Genomic DNA, 18,094 nt, shown 5'->3' on the forward strand with positions numbered 1-18,094 from the left:
CAATCACGCGTTTTAAAACTGTCAGTTGATAGTTTCTTACACTTTTGCCACAAAACTGTCAGTCATGTGTTTAAATCGTCCAAGCCGACAGAAATTTTTTAAACGTCCGACAAGATTTATTTTGACGTTTGGCGAGGTTTATTTTTTTTTTTACTCCCGACAAAATTTTTTAAACAAGTGTTAGAATTTGGTTAGACAAAAATCACATCGAGTAATGACTAAGGCAAGTTGTAAACTTTGTTTAGTAAAGTTTCACATATATATTCTTTGGTTCTTCAACTTTAGTTTCACATATTTATTTTTAAGTCATTCAACTTCGGTTCTTCAACTTTAGTTTCACATATTTATTTTTAAGTCATTCAACTTCAGTAATAAAGCTTTACATATTTATATGTTGACCCCTCAACTTTCATAATGAAACATTTACCATAACGAATCAAACCAATACCGATCATCTTCCCTCCGTAACGCATCACAACTTTCGACTATTTAATACATTTAACCCTTTCTGCCGCAACACGCGGGTAAAAATACTTGTTTTCAGTATAAAATATGTTATGATTTCAAACTAAATAAATTTAAACAAAATAATAAGAAAAAGGGAAAAAGCCACAAATGAGTTATTTGAACAAGTTAACAAATTCTTAATTGTATGTATTTTCAGTTTTTTTATTAGCAAAGGTAATGATATCAACCATTGGCTTTTAACTAACTTAGTGTTAGAAATGAAAAACTTAAAACATGTAACGTTTAAAAATTAGACCTCAAAGGAGACTTGGAACAAACTATATGGACTATCATTGTAACTAACTTTAAATTATGTGTCCTTTTAACCAAAATCAACTTATTATTTGACGCGTGAATAATAATTGCGGAGTGTAGGACGATCATAATTGTCTTTTTTGCTACCATCCCATCATCTTAAATTAAATACGTGTCACATAATGCATCTTAAATACATAGCCTGGTAAACAGTAGTTAAGACAGATTTTGTACTAGCAAAGTTATTATTCCCATAAATATTTATATAATAAGTGTTTAATATAATATATAATTGAATTATTAATTAAATATAATAAGTTCTCTTTAATTGGCAACACACTTCCAAATCCACCTATACTTCGTTTTCTGTAGAAAGAATGCGAGCTTACTGCTTACGGACCAAAAACCGAAACTTAATGAATTTGAACTCGTTGCATCAGCATTATTAAGCAACCTCATTGAAGGCTATCCGCATGTTACAATGTTTTCTTTAATGTGACAGAAAAAATTGAAATTAACTGAAAACAACAATTGTGTGCAAAATCTTGTCCTGATGATATACCATAATGTAAAATTTGAACAAACCTGTTAGTGTCACCCGTGATGATATGAAATTTGGTACCAAAATAATGGCGCTTTTATTTTTCAGATTCAAAAGCCAAATCAAATATTTGATTGTAGTCATCTACAAAGTGCACATCAAGACCTTCCTTAACATTAGGTGCCAGCTCATCAAAGTCTCTTTTGTTAGCTAAAGGAAATATTATGGTTTTCACTCCGCTTCGTCTTGCAGCTATGGTCTTCTCCTTCACCTACATTTGCACACAAAATAAATTTTAAAATGGTTTTTATGGGTCGGTCGGATCATGGGCCAAATGGGTTCGAGTTGAGACATTAACATCCTTTTTGTTGAATTTTTTAAAATATGAAGATAACTAATGTGTTGATTATGACTACAAAAACAATATTATTAGAATAACAAGCTAAATCTTCAAATAACAAGATAAGTCGTGTTCATTAAAAATTGAACTTAGGCTACTTTTTAAACCCGTTTGCCCCGTTTGCCCCGTTTCCTTGATAGCTAATCCCATATTGCCACATTCATAGTAAGTCTCACTACGAAGTCAGTCAAAAATGCCACTAGAAACGGAAACGAACCAAGCCCCTTGTGACTAATCAAGATCGGCTCGCTAAACGCTCGAATGACGTGAGCTTAAACAAGCTCGTTTAATAAAAAAGCCCGAGCCCGAGCCTCATTTGTCGAGCTCAAGCTGGCTCGCGAAACTATACGAGCCTATTATCTATATAGTTTTTATTTAAAATAATATAATATACATTTTTTTAATAATTATAATAATATACAAAATTATAATAAAAATAACTAAAGAAATATATCTTATCTTATATATAAAAAATGAGTAAAAAGATATAAAAATAATAATAAATTTATGCAAATTAATAAATAAATAACCCGAGCCTGAGTTTCACTCATCAAGCTCGAACTGGGTCGCAAGCTTAAACAAGTCTTATTTATATATAATCTTATTTAATATATTAATATATATTATATAATAATTATTATAGTATACAAAATTATGATAAAAACAACTAAATAATATACATTATCTTGTATATAAATATTATTAGTAAAAAATACGTGAAAAATTACAAATTTATGTAAATTTATTAATAAACAATGAGCAAATTAAGCCCGAGCTCGAGCTTGAAAAACTACACACGACCCGATCTGAACTCGAGCTTTAGAAATAGAGCTTGAAACAAGCCAAGCTCAAGCAGGTGAAACAAGTCAAGCTCAACCCTATTTGAGCAGCTTGACACGTTTACACAGCCCTAATGCCACCATTTAGTATAGCCAAATACTTGACCCAAGAAAACTACAGCATTCCCTTTTTATATTTTATGAAATCAGTTAACTAAACAGCAAAAAAGATATAACCGGGTTCAGAACACATACCCCACCAATTGGAAGAACCCGACCCGTTAAGGTCACTTCCCCAGTCATAGCTAGGTCCTTCTTAACATGCTTATTCATTGCAAGTGAAAGCAAAGAAGTAATCATGGTGCAACCGGCACTCGGCCCGTCTTTTGGTGTAGCACCAGCAGGCACATGCAAATGAACCTTGGAATTTGCAAAAAATGGGTTATCATGATCTTTTACAGCCAATATTGCCCGGGCAACAGTGTGGGCAATTTGGGCACTTTCCTTCATGACATCACCGAGCTGACCCGTTAGATGAAGGGCCCCTTTCCCTTCACCTTGTTCAACCTGTGTGGTTTCTATGTATAAAGTGGACCCACCCATTGCAGTCCAAGCAAGGCCCATTACAACTCCTAACGGTGTCTGGTCGTACATGCGTTCGGCATGGAAAACAGGCTTTCCAACATAATCTGCAAGGTTTTTCTCATCAACCAACACTTTTTCGGTTGGTTCATTATCCTGTGAATGAGCAAGATATATAAAAAATTTATGAGAATTTTGAAAATTATGTTTAGCCATAAGAGTGTCAACAAGCCAAGTCGCTCAGATCGGCCCGTTAAATGCGCTAGAGCCTTAAATAAGCTTGTTTAATATACTAGCCCGAGCTTCACTTCTTGAGCCCAAGCTGGCTTGCAAGTCTAAGCGACCATTATCAACATAATTTTACTTAATATATTAAATATATATATTTATGTAATAATCATTATTATATATAAGTTTATGATAAACTCATACAAGTAACTAAATTTATATTATTTATAATTAGTCATTATTGTTCATATATATAATTATGATTTACATAAATTAATTAACAAACAAGCCAAGCTCAAGCTTGAAAAACTACTCACGAGCAGAGTTCGAGCTCTATAAATAGAGATCGAGCCTAGTCAAGCTTGACTCGACTCGGCTCGTTCACACCCATAGCAACAAGATTCATCAGTTGATTTACCTTTACATCAGTTGAGACATTTGTCTCAACAACTTCAGCTTCTTCAATCTCCTTGGACTCAGTTGCATCCTGAGTTGACTCACTTTCTGAACCTGAAGGTTCATTTTGTGCTCCTTGTCGAACTAAATGCAAAGCAATCTACAGATAATTGCATAAAAGGCACACAAATACAATTAAAAGTTAATCCTGGCATTAAAAAGTAAAAATACAGAGAGCATCAAGTAAATGCCAGAAAAAATTAACTTTTTGAAGACTACCTTGCGGTAGATTTTCTCAATTTGTTTTTGAAGACTACGAACCCCTGCTTCTCTGCAGTAATTTTCAATCAAAGAAAGAAGAGCTGCATCCGTCAAGTCAACCTGAAAATGTCAAAACGACTAGATCATCATCACACTTTAACAATGCAAGCTTTAGTACATATTACTAGGTGTTCTGTTAGCACATTCTAAAGAGCCTAAGCTTTGTTATAGCTACAAATCTGCAATGTGTGAAAAAACAACATCCTTAACCTTTCTAGATAACAACATAAACCATTCGTATATAGACAAAAATCCACATGCAAATGTTATTCTATCATAATCTACTATCATGGAGCAAACAAAAATCAACAATGTTCTGATTTTCCACTTTAAGTTGCACATAAAATATGTTTCTTCCATTAGGACATAGCGTTAGCACTGATATATACTTGCGTAATAAAAATAGGGTGCTTTCTGTTCAGCTAGAATAAAATAATAGGAAAATAAAACATGGTTTCCCTAAAATTTTAGCTTTATACTATCATATCTTACATTTGTTCAAACTAGAGTGAATATAGTAAAACTTTGTATAGTTGACTGTGTACAGTACACCATTGCTATTTTTTAGATAAAATAACAAATCAAAATACATGTACATGAATACAGTTTGCTACATCTTATGTTCATATATATTAAGGGGATTGGTGGGAATCACTTTGCAGTTTGTATCCACTAATAAAAGTTTAATCTGACTAACAAGTAACTAGTCAATTGTCATCTTTCCTAAATGGAAAAGAGCGAGACCTGCTCGGGCTTGACACCACACGCATCACGAGTGTTCTTTTCTAAATAATCTCTAGCGATATGCATTTTTTCATCAGTAATATAACCAGCAATGGGAATTATCTCCATTCTGTCCAAAAGTGGACCCGGTATCGTTTCTATCACATTCGCTGTACATACAAACAAAACCTGCACCACACATTCAGTATCATTCAACACAATTTGCTAACAAAAATGATATATATTTAACAGAACCACATTGTCACTGACCTTTGACAAGTCAATTGGAACATCAAGATAGTGATCTAAGAAATTAGCATTTTGCTCTGGATCAAGGAGCTCCAACATTGCACTTGCAGGATCACCGGCATGTCCTCTTCCCAACTGAGAGATAATGAATAAAAACTATATAAATAAAAGGTATTTCCAATTGCAATTATTAAATGTGATATTATTAAATTAATTTATACCTTATCAATCTCATCGATAAGAACAAGAGGGTTTGCAGTTCCCACACTTTTCAGACACTGCACCATTTTCCCGGGCATTGCGCCTATGTAGGTGCGACGATGTCCCTGTAATAATTCAGATGTTTATACAAAGATAATAATAATAATAATAATGGTATTGGTTTAAATGTAGCCCATTTTATATTGCATATGCAAGTCATTTTATCCAAATATATAAATTATATTGTTATTTACATCTTAACCAACACAAAACACTTTTGGTTAGAAGTTGAAAACACAATAGACAAAAAACGTGTTTGTGGGTCAACCAAGCACACACTGAAAGTGACCCGTTTTCCATATCCACCCCCCCCCCCCTCTCCCCGATTAAGAATTAAGAAAAAAAATAGACAAAGAAAGCGTCTGCAGGATGGTTTTGGGCTTAAACCGGGCCAAAACCCGAAAATTCGGTTTCTTTTGGTTTTTGAAAACCATTTGGTTATAACTTCGGTTTTACCATTTGGACTTGAAAATATTGGACTAAAAAAATGAGCCAAATTATTGATTTAGGCTTGAAATTTGGGCCTAACTGTTTTTTATTGTTACACGTTTGGACCTAAAACTTTTTAGTTGCACCATTTATTAATTTCTTAATAATTACTTAAAATCGGTTTTTTCAATCCGGCTCGGTTTTTTTATTTTCCCATTTGAACTTGAAAATATTGGGCCCAAAAAATGGCCTAAAAATTGTATTTGGGCCTAGATTATTTTGGTTAATAAATGACTACTTGATTATTTCAAGTTTGAACCTAAAATTTTTGGGCTACATCATTTATTAATTTCTTGTGAGTTATTTAAAATCGGTATTTCTAGTTCAGTTCGGTTTTTCTGATTTTTGGTAGATAGCAAAACTGAACAAAAGAAAAAAATAGTTTTTTAAACAAAAAACCAAACCATCAGTTTTTTTATTAGGTTCGGTTATTTCAGTTCAGTTACGTCAGTTATTCTGGTTACGCTTTGGTTACTTCAGTTACATGCACACCCCTAGCTAATAGATAAGAGTGCAAGACAGCTCAATACACTTTCTTTACCTTAATTTCAGCAACATCAGACAATCCACCAACAGAAAACCGATAAAAGTTTCTGTTAAGAGCGCGCGCAATTGACCGACCAATGCTAGTTTTACCCACTCCAGGAGGACCAGAAAGGCAAATAATTTTTCCTGCAACAATGTATGTCTTGTATCAACCCTCTTGTATTTCAAGATCATACAGTATAAATATCTAAAAATCAAAGATAAACCCATCTCTATAACAACTAGCTTACATGCCACAATTAGAAATTAAAAAAATTAATATGAGAAATAAACTAACCTTGTGATGTTCCTCTGAGTTTTCCCACAGCAATAAATTCAAGTATCCTTTCCTTAACATCACTCAACCCATAATGATCCTCATCAAGAACTTGTTGAGCCCGTAGGACATCAAAGTTTTCATCACTAAAGTAAGTTAAAAAAATATCAGAATCACCAAAGCTATGTTCTATCTAGCAAAATACAAAATACAGCATGATATGGTGCAAGGTAAAATTCTTAAAACTTCATTTCATCAAAAATAATTATTTTTTTGTATGATAAGCATTTAATAACTTTAAAACTTCACAGAAAGTACATAACTATACTGATCAAATTCAAAAGATGTGGACATACCTATAATTACCCCAGGGTAAAGCAGTCAACCAATCAAGATAGTTGCGTGTAACATTAAATTCACTTGAACTGGCTTCCAAAAGTTGCAGTTTCTTCAGTTCTTCTTCAATAACTTGCAGAACATGAGGCGGGATTTTCTCCTTGTTTGGATCAATTCTATCCCTAAATTTATCTACACCAAAAAACAAAAAAGATTGTTGAATCATATAAACAAAAGCATCAATAAATAGCAGAAGTTTATCAAGATATAAAGATCTGAAATAGAGCGAAACTACCTGTGAGTGCTGTTTTATCATCTGTCTCAAGCCCTAATTCCTGTAATATGATAACATGCAACATATTAAATTAAAAAAAGGATTCATAATTTCATACCACAATGAAAATTTTGAATAAGAATGTAAGAGATTAATATAACTAGAATTGGTTGTAAAAGTTACCTTTTTGATAGCCTTATACTGCTCATTTAACAAGTAACGACGTTGTTCAGTGCTTATTTTCTCTTCAATAGCTTTTGCAATGGATTCCTAATTAAAAAGCCCAAGTATATTTAAATGATACCAAGAACAAAGACTACTGCTTAGGAGAATTATATATAATAAGATGTTATCAGTACTTACCTGAATCTTATGTATCTCCATTTCTTTCTTTAATAGTTCAAGGCTGAGTCTCAATCGTTTGTACACCTAAATTGAAAATATTATTAAAAATGAGAGAGGATAGCAAGCATTCATTTGAAACATTACTGTGACTTACGTCTAACTCTTCAAGCACTTGCTGGCACTGTAACTTGTTGGAACCAGATATTGCAGCACCAAAGTCTGCTAATCTTGGATAATTAAAGTCACCAATATGCTGCAGTAAACAAAAGCAGTTCATCCAATAATGCAAATGAAAAAGGAACAATTTAGTTCAGAAATATGTTAATCGAAAAGGCGGATGCAAATTATAACAGTCTTCCAGCTAAACGCACATTATCTGACCATAAGCAGATGCAAAAATAATATTGGAATTAAATCTGACTTGAGCATTGTAAAATAAGCAAATATAAGTATATAACAGATTGGTAAGGCTCTAAATTGAATTACTTTTAGTATATTATAAAGTATGTGAAGTGCAGACTTTTGTAAATTAATGTATCGCTGATGCACGCTCACCTATTATACGGAGAAAAGACTATAAAATTAAAGTTGATCTAGATAAAGCATCAAATGCTCATATCTTTTCTAACTTGTGGATGTAATCATACAGTGATCTATATAAAACTTCCCAAATTCATCTTAATGTGTACTTCATTATTGTTTTGTTGGATAAGATTGTTGCATGATAGCAAAAAACAGTGAATACTTCCCACAACATTACAAAAGTAAAAGCCAAATTCAACATCTATATCTAATGTAACTAAAAAAAGTGCTAAACCTGATTGTAGGTTTGAACATGATCCCTCCAAAGAGAACTTGTCTTCAAAACATCTCTAAGGGTTGTGATAACCTCAAATGATGTTGCCTTGATGACATCATCATCCTTGTTGTATGGTGAATCCTAGAATACAAAAACATAATCAAAATATAAGTAGCGTATGATCAAAGAGTGTCGATGAAAGTAGATTCATAATTTACTTATTGCATATCCAAATATTTTAGAATAAGAGTAGATGATACCTTCAGATGATCCACTTTGACTGTAAGAGGATCGTCACTAACCTGTATAAGATGCAATAATTCAGTCCCAAAACATAATATCAAAATGAGATAAAATGTAAAATATATCTTCAAATATAATACGTTGATGCTTCTAACTATAGATGGCAATTCCATGAGTGTTTTATTCAAAGATTTTGATTATTATTGTAATAAACTAATATTATGGTTTTATCATCACAATTAAAACATTACTTATTTACAAATCATGTTAAAAATATGGACAAAACAGTATCAATTGGTTCAACCCAACCCGTTTTAACCCATCACACAGCCCGCCGATCTTTGCCACCTCAGCATGTAACTGAAAACATACAAAAAAAAATCTTTCACTCACCATCTCTGTTATCCGAAGGCGTCTATGACCAATAAGAACAACTTGATCTCCTTGTATACTTGTTATCTACTTACAAAAATTAAAAACTGACCATGAGCGATACATTACATATACAAGCATAACAAATTTACCACTGCTAATTAACAATAATTGCATCATAAGTACCTGAGCCAGTGTACCAACTTCATGAAGACGGTTAAGCAAATCTTTGCCCTTGAGCTCATATATATTTTTCTCTGCATCTGTACTGGTGGTCTCGGATCCCGGTTCATCTTTTACAAGAAATGCACCAGCATACGGAGCCTGTCGTTTTCGGCTTTCTACCAATGCTGCTAGCAGTTTAGGATCCTGTAAGGAGTTTAAGTAAATGTTAAAACTATACATTAAAGAACATAAATTGCTTCTAAAGGAGATAAAAGTAGTTAATGTTACCATAACTTTAGTAATAAGTAAAATTAATCAAATCCCATTAGAATTAGCATCCTTAAACATATCATAGACCTATAATCTGACATTCTGAATTGAAAACAAAGAAACAAAACTAATTATCAAGCAACAACCTGTAAATAGCATGACGAAAGAAAACTAATGTATCACTTGCTTTTGCAACTAGAATAAAAGCGTAACTAGTTGAGAATCCAAAGGGCTTTCTATTGAGTTATGTTGTACCTTGACATAAGTTGTAAAATGATAACAAAAACTATTGTGTTATATAAGTTGTAAAATGATGATAGTAATCAAAGGCGTTAGGCACACTTAAGACATAGACTTCACCAAGGGCCTAGAAGCAAGGCGTAAAAATAGTGAGGGCCTAAGAAAAAAAACGCACTTGAACAAAAAAAATTAAATATATTATGTATAAAAACAATAATATTTTTCTTCATATAAAATAAACAAAAGCCAATAACTAACATTTAATAACATCTGATTAGTACCAAAACAAAAGTTCCAAAAGAGTCAAGATTCAATATTAATTCCAAAACTTGAATACCGAAATGTTCAAAGTAAAGTACCAAAATGTTCAAAATATGAAAACCAAAAGTTCAAAAGTAATAAATAGGAAATGCTCAAATAACCATTGTTTTTGATCCGCCATCAATACCAATAGAGGTGTCGTCGACTTCAAGAAGCAAAGGCCTACGAACTAGAAGCGCATATATTGAGCCTCGCCTATAAAATGGCCCTATGCGCAAGGTTGCAAAAATCCCGACTAGGCACCTATTAATCGCTAGCCCCCACTTCACTAATTAATTTTGGGCTAGTCGGCTAATTAATCGGTCAACGGTCAAATCCGGCCAAAATCGACGGTTTCAGGCAAGATTCCGACTAAAATCAGCGGTTTCCGGCGAGATTCCATCAAAAGCGGCAGTTTTCTGCGACATTCCAGCCAATTTCTGGCCAAAATATGTTTGTGTATGTATAAAACTGAAAATTACATATCAAAATGTGTGCGTGTATATATAAAACTGAAAAATACATTAAAGTCCGATCCGATTAATCCTGATTAATCGCTAGTCCCCACCGCCCGACTACCGACTACCGATTTTTTACAACACTGCCTATGCGCAAGAAGCGAGGGCTTTTAATAACTACGAAAATGACACCATAAACTATTGTGTCATTGAATTTGTAGAACGACAACAATTATATCGTGTTATGTAAGTTGTAAAACGATAACAATAACAGAAACTATTGTGTTATGTTAATACCTTGACATATATTGGCATATAAAATCCAGGAAACAATGGTCTATGTGGCAATGGCAATGCCAACACCTGCAAAATTCAGCTTCTAATAAACAAATTGATCATTCAATAACTACAATTATTAATTAATAATAATATAATAATAACCGTGAGAAAATCATCTGGTTTTTTGATAGCAGCAGGAACAATAGCAGCTGATTCAGCTTCTTCAACAGCAGCCACAGCATCCGCACCAGACTTATCACTCGAGTCCGAGCAGAAGAACACTCGGTGAGCAGACCTAGGGTTTTGAAACCCTAGAGCAGCTCGCAACACGCCGTGTAACGGCGAGTTGAATTTGATTCCATGGCGTGAAGTGGAGTGTGAGTGTGTGGTGAAACGAGGCTGGTGTAAGCTGATAGAAGACCTTAGAGCCTTCAACATTAGGGTTTGTGTGAAGTAATTGGTGTAGAGATTGAATATGAAGAAGATGGATGACTGGAGTTGGTGTTGAAGGACTTGAGGAACAAGAAAATGTTGTTATTATTATTATTAGGATTCAATGGTTTTGACTTTTGACTATAAAGCCCACCATAAACCCTACTTCTTCAAGATCTTGTTTATTCTTTATTGTTTAGTTTTAGTTATGTTATTACTTCAATAACAAGTGTGTTAGTTGACGGTTAAAATGATTGAGAGTTGGTTATTATAATTAAATATTTATTATGTCGGTAATTGATATTGATAGTTTAGATAATATTTATTGTGAATATTGTTGACAACGTATATGTTGTTAATTATTGTTGCTCATGGACCAGGTTCTTGCTAGTCATAACTATTATTGTTGATCATGTCATTGATTCTTAGTGTTCACGCGATTGTGAAGTATGTTCTGAAGGTTTTTTCTAACAAGGTAATCAAATGGTTTTCTACAATGGGTATCGATTGCTTATGAGTGATGCCCGTTGGTCATTATGAGGTTTTGCTCCCTTGTTCATTAGGAGGCTTTGTTTCTTTTAAACCATCGAGTTCATTGGTGTCATTATTGAGAATAGTCTTGTACAATGGTGATTTCATACATTTTAACTTATAGCGTTGTTTATTCTTACTTTCCTTTAAGAAATCCAATTAAACTAGATAGTGTAGTCCTTGATTCCCTTAAACTAACTATACTAGAAATACATAATCATAATCATGTGTAAATGAAAACGACTGAAGTTTTAATTTACATTTCAGTATAATACACTTTTCATATATTCAAGTATAGGGGAATCTCGAGGATTGAATTTGTGTTCAATTTTAAAATATGAATATAATATGCACGTAAATTTTACATACTCAAATATTTTTACTACTTTTATATAGTTATCACCCTAAAATTTTGTGCATAAGATGTGAGTTATGTATTGTGTCAATGAATAAAACAATCAGGTAATGAAACGCATATAGTGGCAGATCGCGAATTTTTACACGTGTTTGATGAGTCAGCATGGTAGTGGACCGCTACCCTAAGCTTAACGGTCCACTAGCCATGTACATCTTCAAATCAACCAGGGGGTGTTGTGTGTTGATAACTAATCAATATTTAAACGCTAGCGATAAGCTTCTGATATCCTTAACGGTCTATTATGGACCATGAGATCAACCAATAAATAAGCTTGAGCATTTTATTTCATTCTCACTCACTCACATATGTTTCCCAAACCTTGTTTGAGCATTGCTTCGCTACTAAGAAACCCCTGCCCTAGTATTAAGAAAGTATTGAGACTCTATTAGAGTATTAGAAGCCATAATATCACCTCATAGCTAGTATTAAGCTTATATGAGATAAAGGTCACGAGTTCTCGTGATTTCTTTAAAATTTAATCTATAGTCTTAGATAAGTGAACAATTCAACCTTGTTAAGATGTTTAAACTACACAAAATAGTTTTCAAAAGTTTTGATAGAGCATAACAAATGTTTCTTCATATTTAAGAAACGTCTTCAATCAAAGATAGATCTAATCAGACAAGTAGACTAAAAGTCTAACGCTATTGATGATCTGTAAAAAATGTGAAAAAAAATAGTTTGATGTTTAAAAAGTTTTTAGCACGTAAAACAAACTATATGCGTTTACTGTTTGAACTTTCAAAACTATACCTTGTAAAGGTTTATGATTTAAAGTCAGACCCAGTTGTCACACCCCCCATCTTAGGCCTGGGAATATGACCCATAAGTTGGTATCGTAATTGTAAATAGATCAGAGTTGCGTTAGTTTGCGGAACACTTATAAAACTTTAAGGATCGAAATGTAACTTATATAAAAGACGGGATTATAAACACCCGTTTAACTTGTTACAAAACATTTACTTGTTTAATATTTACAAACCATCATATTAAGTTTACAAAATAAATCCGAGCCATCGGATATATCAATAGCGCTTCGACATTCCAAGCGCTAAACTTGTTCACCTGCAAAATGTAAGAAAATACATCAGCAACGAATGCTGGTGAACACGCTAACGCAAAATAACTTCTTTTACTTAATTACCCCTCGAGACAACGCCTGTCTCGGCCCAACGTGGCTTAGAAATAATCAAGTCAAATAACACATTATAAACTAGAGCATCTACACTAGGTCACCTCAGCAAACACCGCAACGTTCGACTTAGTTAAGTACTTGTAAATATACACATACGGCCGTACTCACTGCAGGAGAGCATCCTACGACCAAGGGTGGTGCGATCATGCCCATACATCGCATAGTACCACCTATGTAAGGATCCAAACACACGTATACCACAGCCTGAGGGCTAGGTTCATACCCATAGTTATAACGGTTTTAGGAACACATAGTTCCTTGTAAACAATTTCATATAACAAGTTTGACTCATTTGAAAATAAGTTTAAAAGTTTGGGAAGTGTATTCACCTTGTCTCTTTAAGATCGGCTTCACTCACTGTCCAATGGTCTTTCCCTTTCTTTATCTCGCACCTATAGTACGAGTATAAATATTTGTTAGTCGGATACACGATCCGGCTTAAGACCTTTAGTCTTATATCTCAATCCTCGATTGAACCTTTAGTTCAATTCTTATTTACTTAAAAACCTTTAGTTTAAAAGTAAATTATAAACCTTTAGTTTATATAAAAACCCGACGTTTCTTCTTCTCTAAGAAACGTAATCATTTTCTTTTATTATTTAAGAATACTCTTTATTCATTAAATAATATTTTTTCATAACAAAGAATATATACATATATACTTACACACATATATATGCAATCACAATATTCAATATCATTCTTTCATTCGTTTCTTTGTTATGTTTTCTTTTCTTTTCTTTTATCGAGGTATCGAGTATAACCTCGACTTAAGGCTTAAGCCTTGAATATAATATTAAATTATATTGAATTCATTATTACGCCTAACCTTAATGGCGTATAGAAATCCTAGGGACACGAGCAGCACTCCAACGCCGCTTCACTTTTCTCGACACGCTAATCGAGGAACACCAAATCTTCAACACTTGAGAACACGACGTTCGAGACTCCTCACCATTATAATAACACCTTCTTGATTGCGTGTGGGTGGAGGGTGGCACAACCTTCAAGGAAACGTCGGTACACAAACAAAGGCTCGGGACACGTTTTACGAGGAAATAAGGCACGCTTATCGATGCAAATCGTTTAAACGAACTTGGGATTCTAGTGAGATGTTAGAGAGAGGAGGGAGATCTATTTTTGGGTTGTGAAAATATCAAACCCGGATGTTGCTATTTATAGGCAAATTTTTGGTCCCCATCGCGGTACGCGATGGGTCACTTGACAGACCTATCGCGTACCGCGATATAAGTCTGTCAAGTCACTGCCTAGGCTTGCCACGTGGCGAAACGTGGCAGGCGCCGCGCCACGTGGCGACACGTGGCAGCAGTGTTGCCATGTGGTGACACGTGGCAGCAACCAGTGCCACCGTGGCACACGTGTCACACTTTGTCAGACACCCCATCGCGGTACGTGATGGGTGTCTCTTATGACTCATCACGTAGCGCAATGGGTCGGGAAAACCATATTTTCATTTTTAACCCTCGAGTTTAGAATTTTGGCAATTTTAGTCCCTAGCCTTTGAAAAGTTAATACTTTGAACTCGAAATTTTCACGTTGTTACATCCTCCCCACCTTGAAACAAATCTCGTCCTCGAGATTGCTTTACAAGAATAGTTGGGGGTATTTCTTTTTCATTTCTGATTCGAGTTCCCAAGTATATTCGGGCCCTCTACGCGAGTCCCATTTAACTTTCACAATTTTCAACGTTCGTCTTTTTAATTTCTTTGTTTTCGAATCTTCAATTTGTATTGGACGTTCAATAAATTTTAAGTTCTCGTTTATTACTACGTCTTTTAATGGCATAGCCAAAGATTCATCGGTCAAGCACTTTCGTAGATTCGAAACATTGAATACATCATGTATCCATTGCATTTCCTCGGGTAATCGCAAACAGTATGCAACATTACCGATTCGTTCGAGTACCTCAAAAGGTCCAACGAATTTAGGACTCAATTTTCCTTTCTTACCGAAGCGAACAACGCCTTTCCAAGGCGAGACTCTCAATAACACTTTGTCACCGTCATTAAACTCTAACGACTTACGATGGACATTGGCGTAACTCTTTTGGCGATCACGTGCCGTCTTAAGTCTTTCTCGAATTTGGAGAATCTTGTCGGTGGTTTCTTGGACAATCTCAGGTCCAGACAATTGATTATCTCCGGTTTCAGACCAACACACGGGCTCCTACATTTACGACCATATAACGCCTCAAATGGTGCGGTTTGAATACTTGCGTGATAGCTGTTGTTGTACGAAAATTCCATTAGGGGTAAGTGTTCATCCCAACTTCCACCTAAGTCGATTACACAAGCGCGGAGCATATCTTCCAACGCTTGAATTGTCCTTTCGCTTTGCCCATCGGTTTGTGGATGATAGGCGGTGCTAAGGTTTAACTTCGTACCAAGAGCTTGTTGGAAGCTTTTCCAGAAATGAGACGTAAAACGACTGTCTCGATCAGATATTATAGACAGCGGTACTCCATGCAAAGCGACAATGGTGTTTACATAGATAGCGCTAATCTATCCATTGAGTACGACTCATTAATGGGTATAAAGTGTGCGGATTTCGTTAATCGATCCACAATCACCCAAATAGCATTGTGTTGTCGAGTCGTTTTCAGAAGTTTGGTAATGAAGTCCATAGTGATTAACTCCCACTTCCAAACGGGAAGTTCGGGTTGCTGAAGCAATCCCGGAGGCTTTTGATGTTCAGCCTTGACTTTCAAACATGTTAAACATTTCGCAACATGCGAAGCGACATCCCTTTTCATTCCGTTCCACCAATAGTTCGCTTTAAGATTGTCGTACATCTTATTACTTCCGGGATGCATCATGTATTTCGACTTATGAGCTTCGTTAAAGATTTTCTCACGCAATCCTCCAACAATTGGTACCCAAATCCTATTTCCGAGTCTAAGGATACCATCGTAACCTTTGACTAACGAGTCAATGGTGCCGTTACGTTTTTCGTTAGAGATTTGGTTTTCGTTGATTGCTTGAGTTTGAGCGGATTTGATTTGTTCGAAAAGATCAATTTGAAGCTCTAGCCTTAACGCTCGGACTCTTTTTGGCTTTTCGTGCTCTTTACGACTTAAGGCATCGGCCACACGTTGGCCTTACCTTCATGATAAACGATCTCACAGCCGTAGTCATTGAGCGTTTCCATCCATCGTCGTTGGCGTATGTTGAGCTCTTTTTGATCGAAAATGTGTTTCAAACTTTTATGATCAGTGTACACGGTAAATCTTACTCCATAGAGATAGTGCCTCCATATCTTAAGTGCAAAGATTATGGCGCCCAACTCTAGATCGTGAGTCGTATAGTTCTTTTCGTGTACCTTGAGTTGACGAGAGGCGTAAGCGATTACTTTCTTGCGTTGCATTAGTACGCATCCCAAACCCGAGTGAGACGCATCACTAAAGGCTACAAAATCCTTAGTACCTTCTGGCAAAGCCAAGATACGTGCTTGGGTGAGTTTTTGTTTGAGTATATCGAACGCCTCTTGTTGCTTCGTTCCCCATTCATACTTGATGTTCTTACGAGTTAAGGAAGTTAAGGGAACGGCGATTCGAGAAAAATTCTCGATGAACCTACGGTAATAGCCGGCCAAACCTAAGAAACTTCGGATCTCGGTTGGCGACTTTGGGACCTCCCAGTTAGAGATAGCTTCAATCTTAGCGGGGTCTACTTGAATACCGTTAACGTTGATGATGTGACCAAGAAATTGCACCTCGTGTAACCAGAACTCGCATTTCGAGAACTTGGCGTACAATTTCTCAGTTCTAAGAATTTCAAGCAACGTTCGAAGATGAATCTCATGATTGGCCTTGGACTTAGAATAAATAAGTATATCGTCAATGAATATGATAACAAATTTATCTAAGTATGGCTTACATATACGGTTCATCATGTCCATGAATGCGGCCGGAGCATTAGTAAGTCCAAACGGCATAACCGTAAACTCATAATGGTCGTACCTTGTTCGAAACGCGGTCTTTGAAATATCTTCTGATTGAACTTTGAGTTGGTGATAGCCGGAACGAAGATCGATTTTAGAAAAGAAGCTAGCACCTTGAAGTTGGTCGAAAAGATCATCGATACGAGGGAGTGGATATCGGTTTTTGATTGTAACTTTGTTTAAGGCACGATAATCGATACACATTCGCATAGATCCATCCTTCTTCTTGACAAATAGAATTGGCGCTCCCCAAGGCGACGAACTCGGTCGAATGAAACCTTTCTCCAATAACTCATCGAGTTGTTTCTTTAACTCCTTCATTTCGGTCGGCGCTAAACGATACGGAACTTTGGCGATCGGAGCAGTACCAGAAATAAGATCGATCCTAAACTCTACTTCACGATCGGGAGGGATTCCAGGAAGTTCATCAGGAAAGACGTCAGAAAAGTCAGAAACGATAGGAACGTCTTTGATTTCTTTTGGCTTTGATTCTTTAGTGACGTAGGCCATGAATGCGAGGCATCCTTGATTCAAACACTTGTTAGCTCTAATCATGGAAATTATGCTAACTTGGCCAGCGTCTTTGTCCCCTTCAATTCGAATCGTTCGTTTATCGGGGGCTTGAAGTTCAATGGTTTTGCTATTGGAGATGATACGAGCATGGTTATCGGATAATCAATCCATACCAAGTACAATCTCAAAACCAGCCAGACTCATGGGTAACAAACAAATAGGCAAAATATAACCAGCTAAAAGAATTTTTCCGTTTTCAAAGGCTTCGGAGATCTTAACGATTTCGCCATTAGCTGTCTCGACACTTAGAGTTTTATCTAATTTTATTAATGGTTCGTTTAATAGACTACAGAAACTATAATCTATAAAACTTAAATTGGCACCCGAATCAAACAAAACTTTAGCATATGTGCCTTTGACTAGAAACGTAC

At 35.2% G+C, this 18,094-nt stretch overlaps 1 protein-coding gene across 1 annotated transcript; it reads right to left on the bottom strand.

The window, feature by feature from the left end:
* Positions 1 to 1,174: 1,174 nt before the first annotated feature.
* LOC143586560 (lon protease homolog 1, mitochondrial-like) lies at positions 1,175 to 11,209 on the bottom strand. Its single transcript, XM_077068085.1, has 20 exons — positions 10,777 to 11,209; positions 10,633 to 10,698; positions 9,089 to 9,271; positions 8,924 to 8,989; positions 8,548 to 8,589; positions 8,306 to 8,428; positions 7,643 to 7,741; positions 7,507 to 7,572; positions 7,327 to 7,413; positions 7,165 to 7,204; positions 6,890 to 7,061; positions 6,555 to 6,679; positions 6,273 to 6,403; positions 5,203 to 5,307; positions 5,003 to 5,116; positions 4,754 to 4,921; positions 3,968 to 4,069; positions 3,711 to 3,848; positions 2,738 to 3,220; positions 1,175 to 1,574 (listed from the first exon to the last, which is right to left on the bottom strand). The coding sequence occupies exons 1-20, from the start codon at positions 11,050 to 11,052 to the stop codon at positions 1,401 to 1,403; spliced, it is 2,760 nt and encodes a 919-aa protein (XP_076924200.1). The 5' UTR covers positions 11,053 to 11,209; the 3' UTR covers positions 1,175 to 1,400.
* Positions 11,210 to 18,094: the final 6,885 nt, after the last annotated feature.

Source organism: Bidens hawaiensis, unplaced genomic scaffold (genome assembly GCF_021521415.1).
Source record: "Bidens hawaiensis isolate Kalapana, Puna unplaced genomic scaffold, B.hawaiensis_p1.1 tig00034696_1, whole genome shotgun sequence".
Lineage (NCBI taxonomy): Eukaryota > Viridiplantae > Streptophyta > Magnoliopsida > Asterales > Asteraceae > Bidens > Bidens hawaiensis.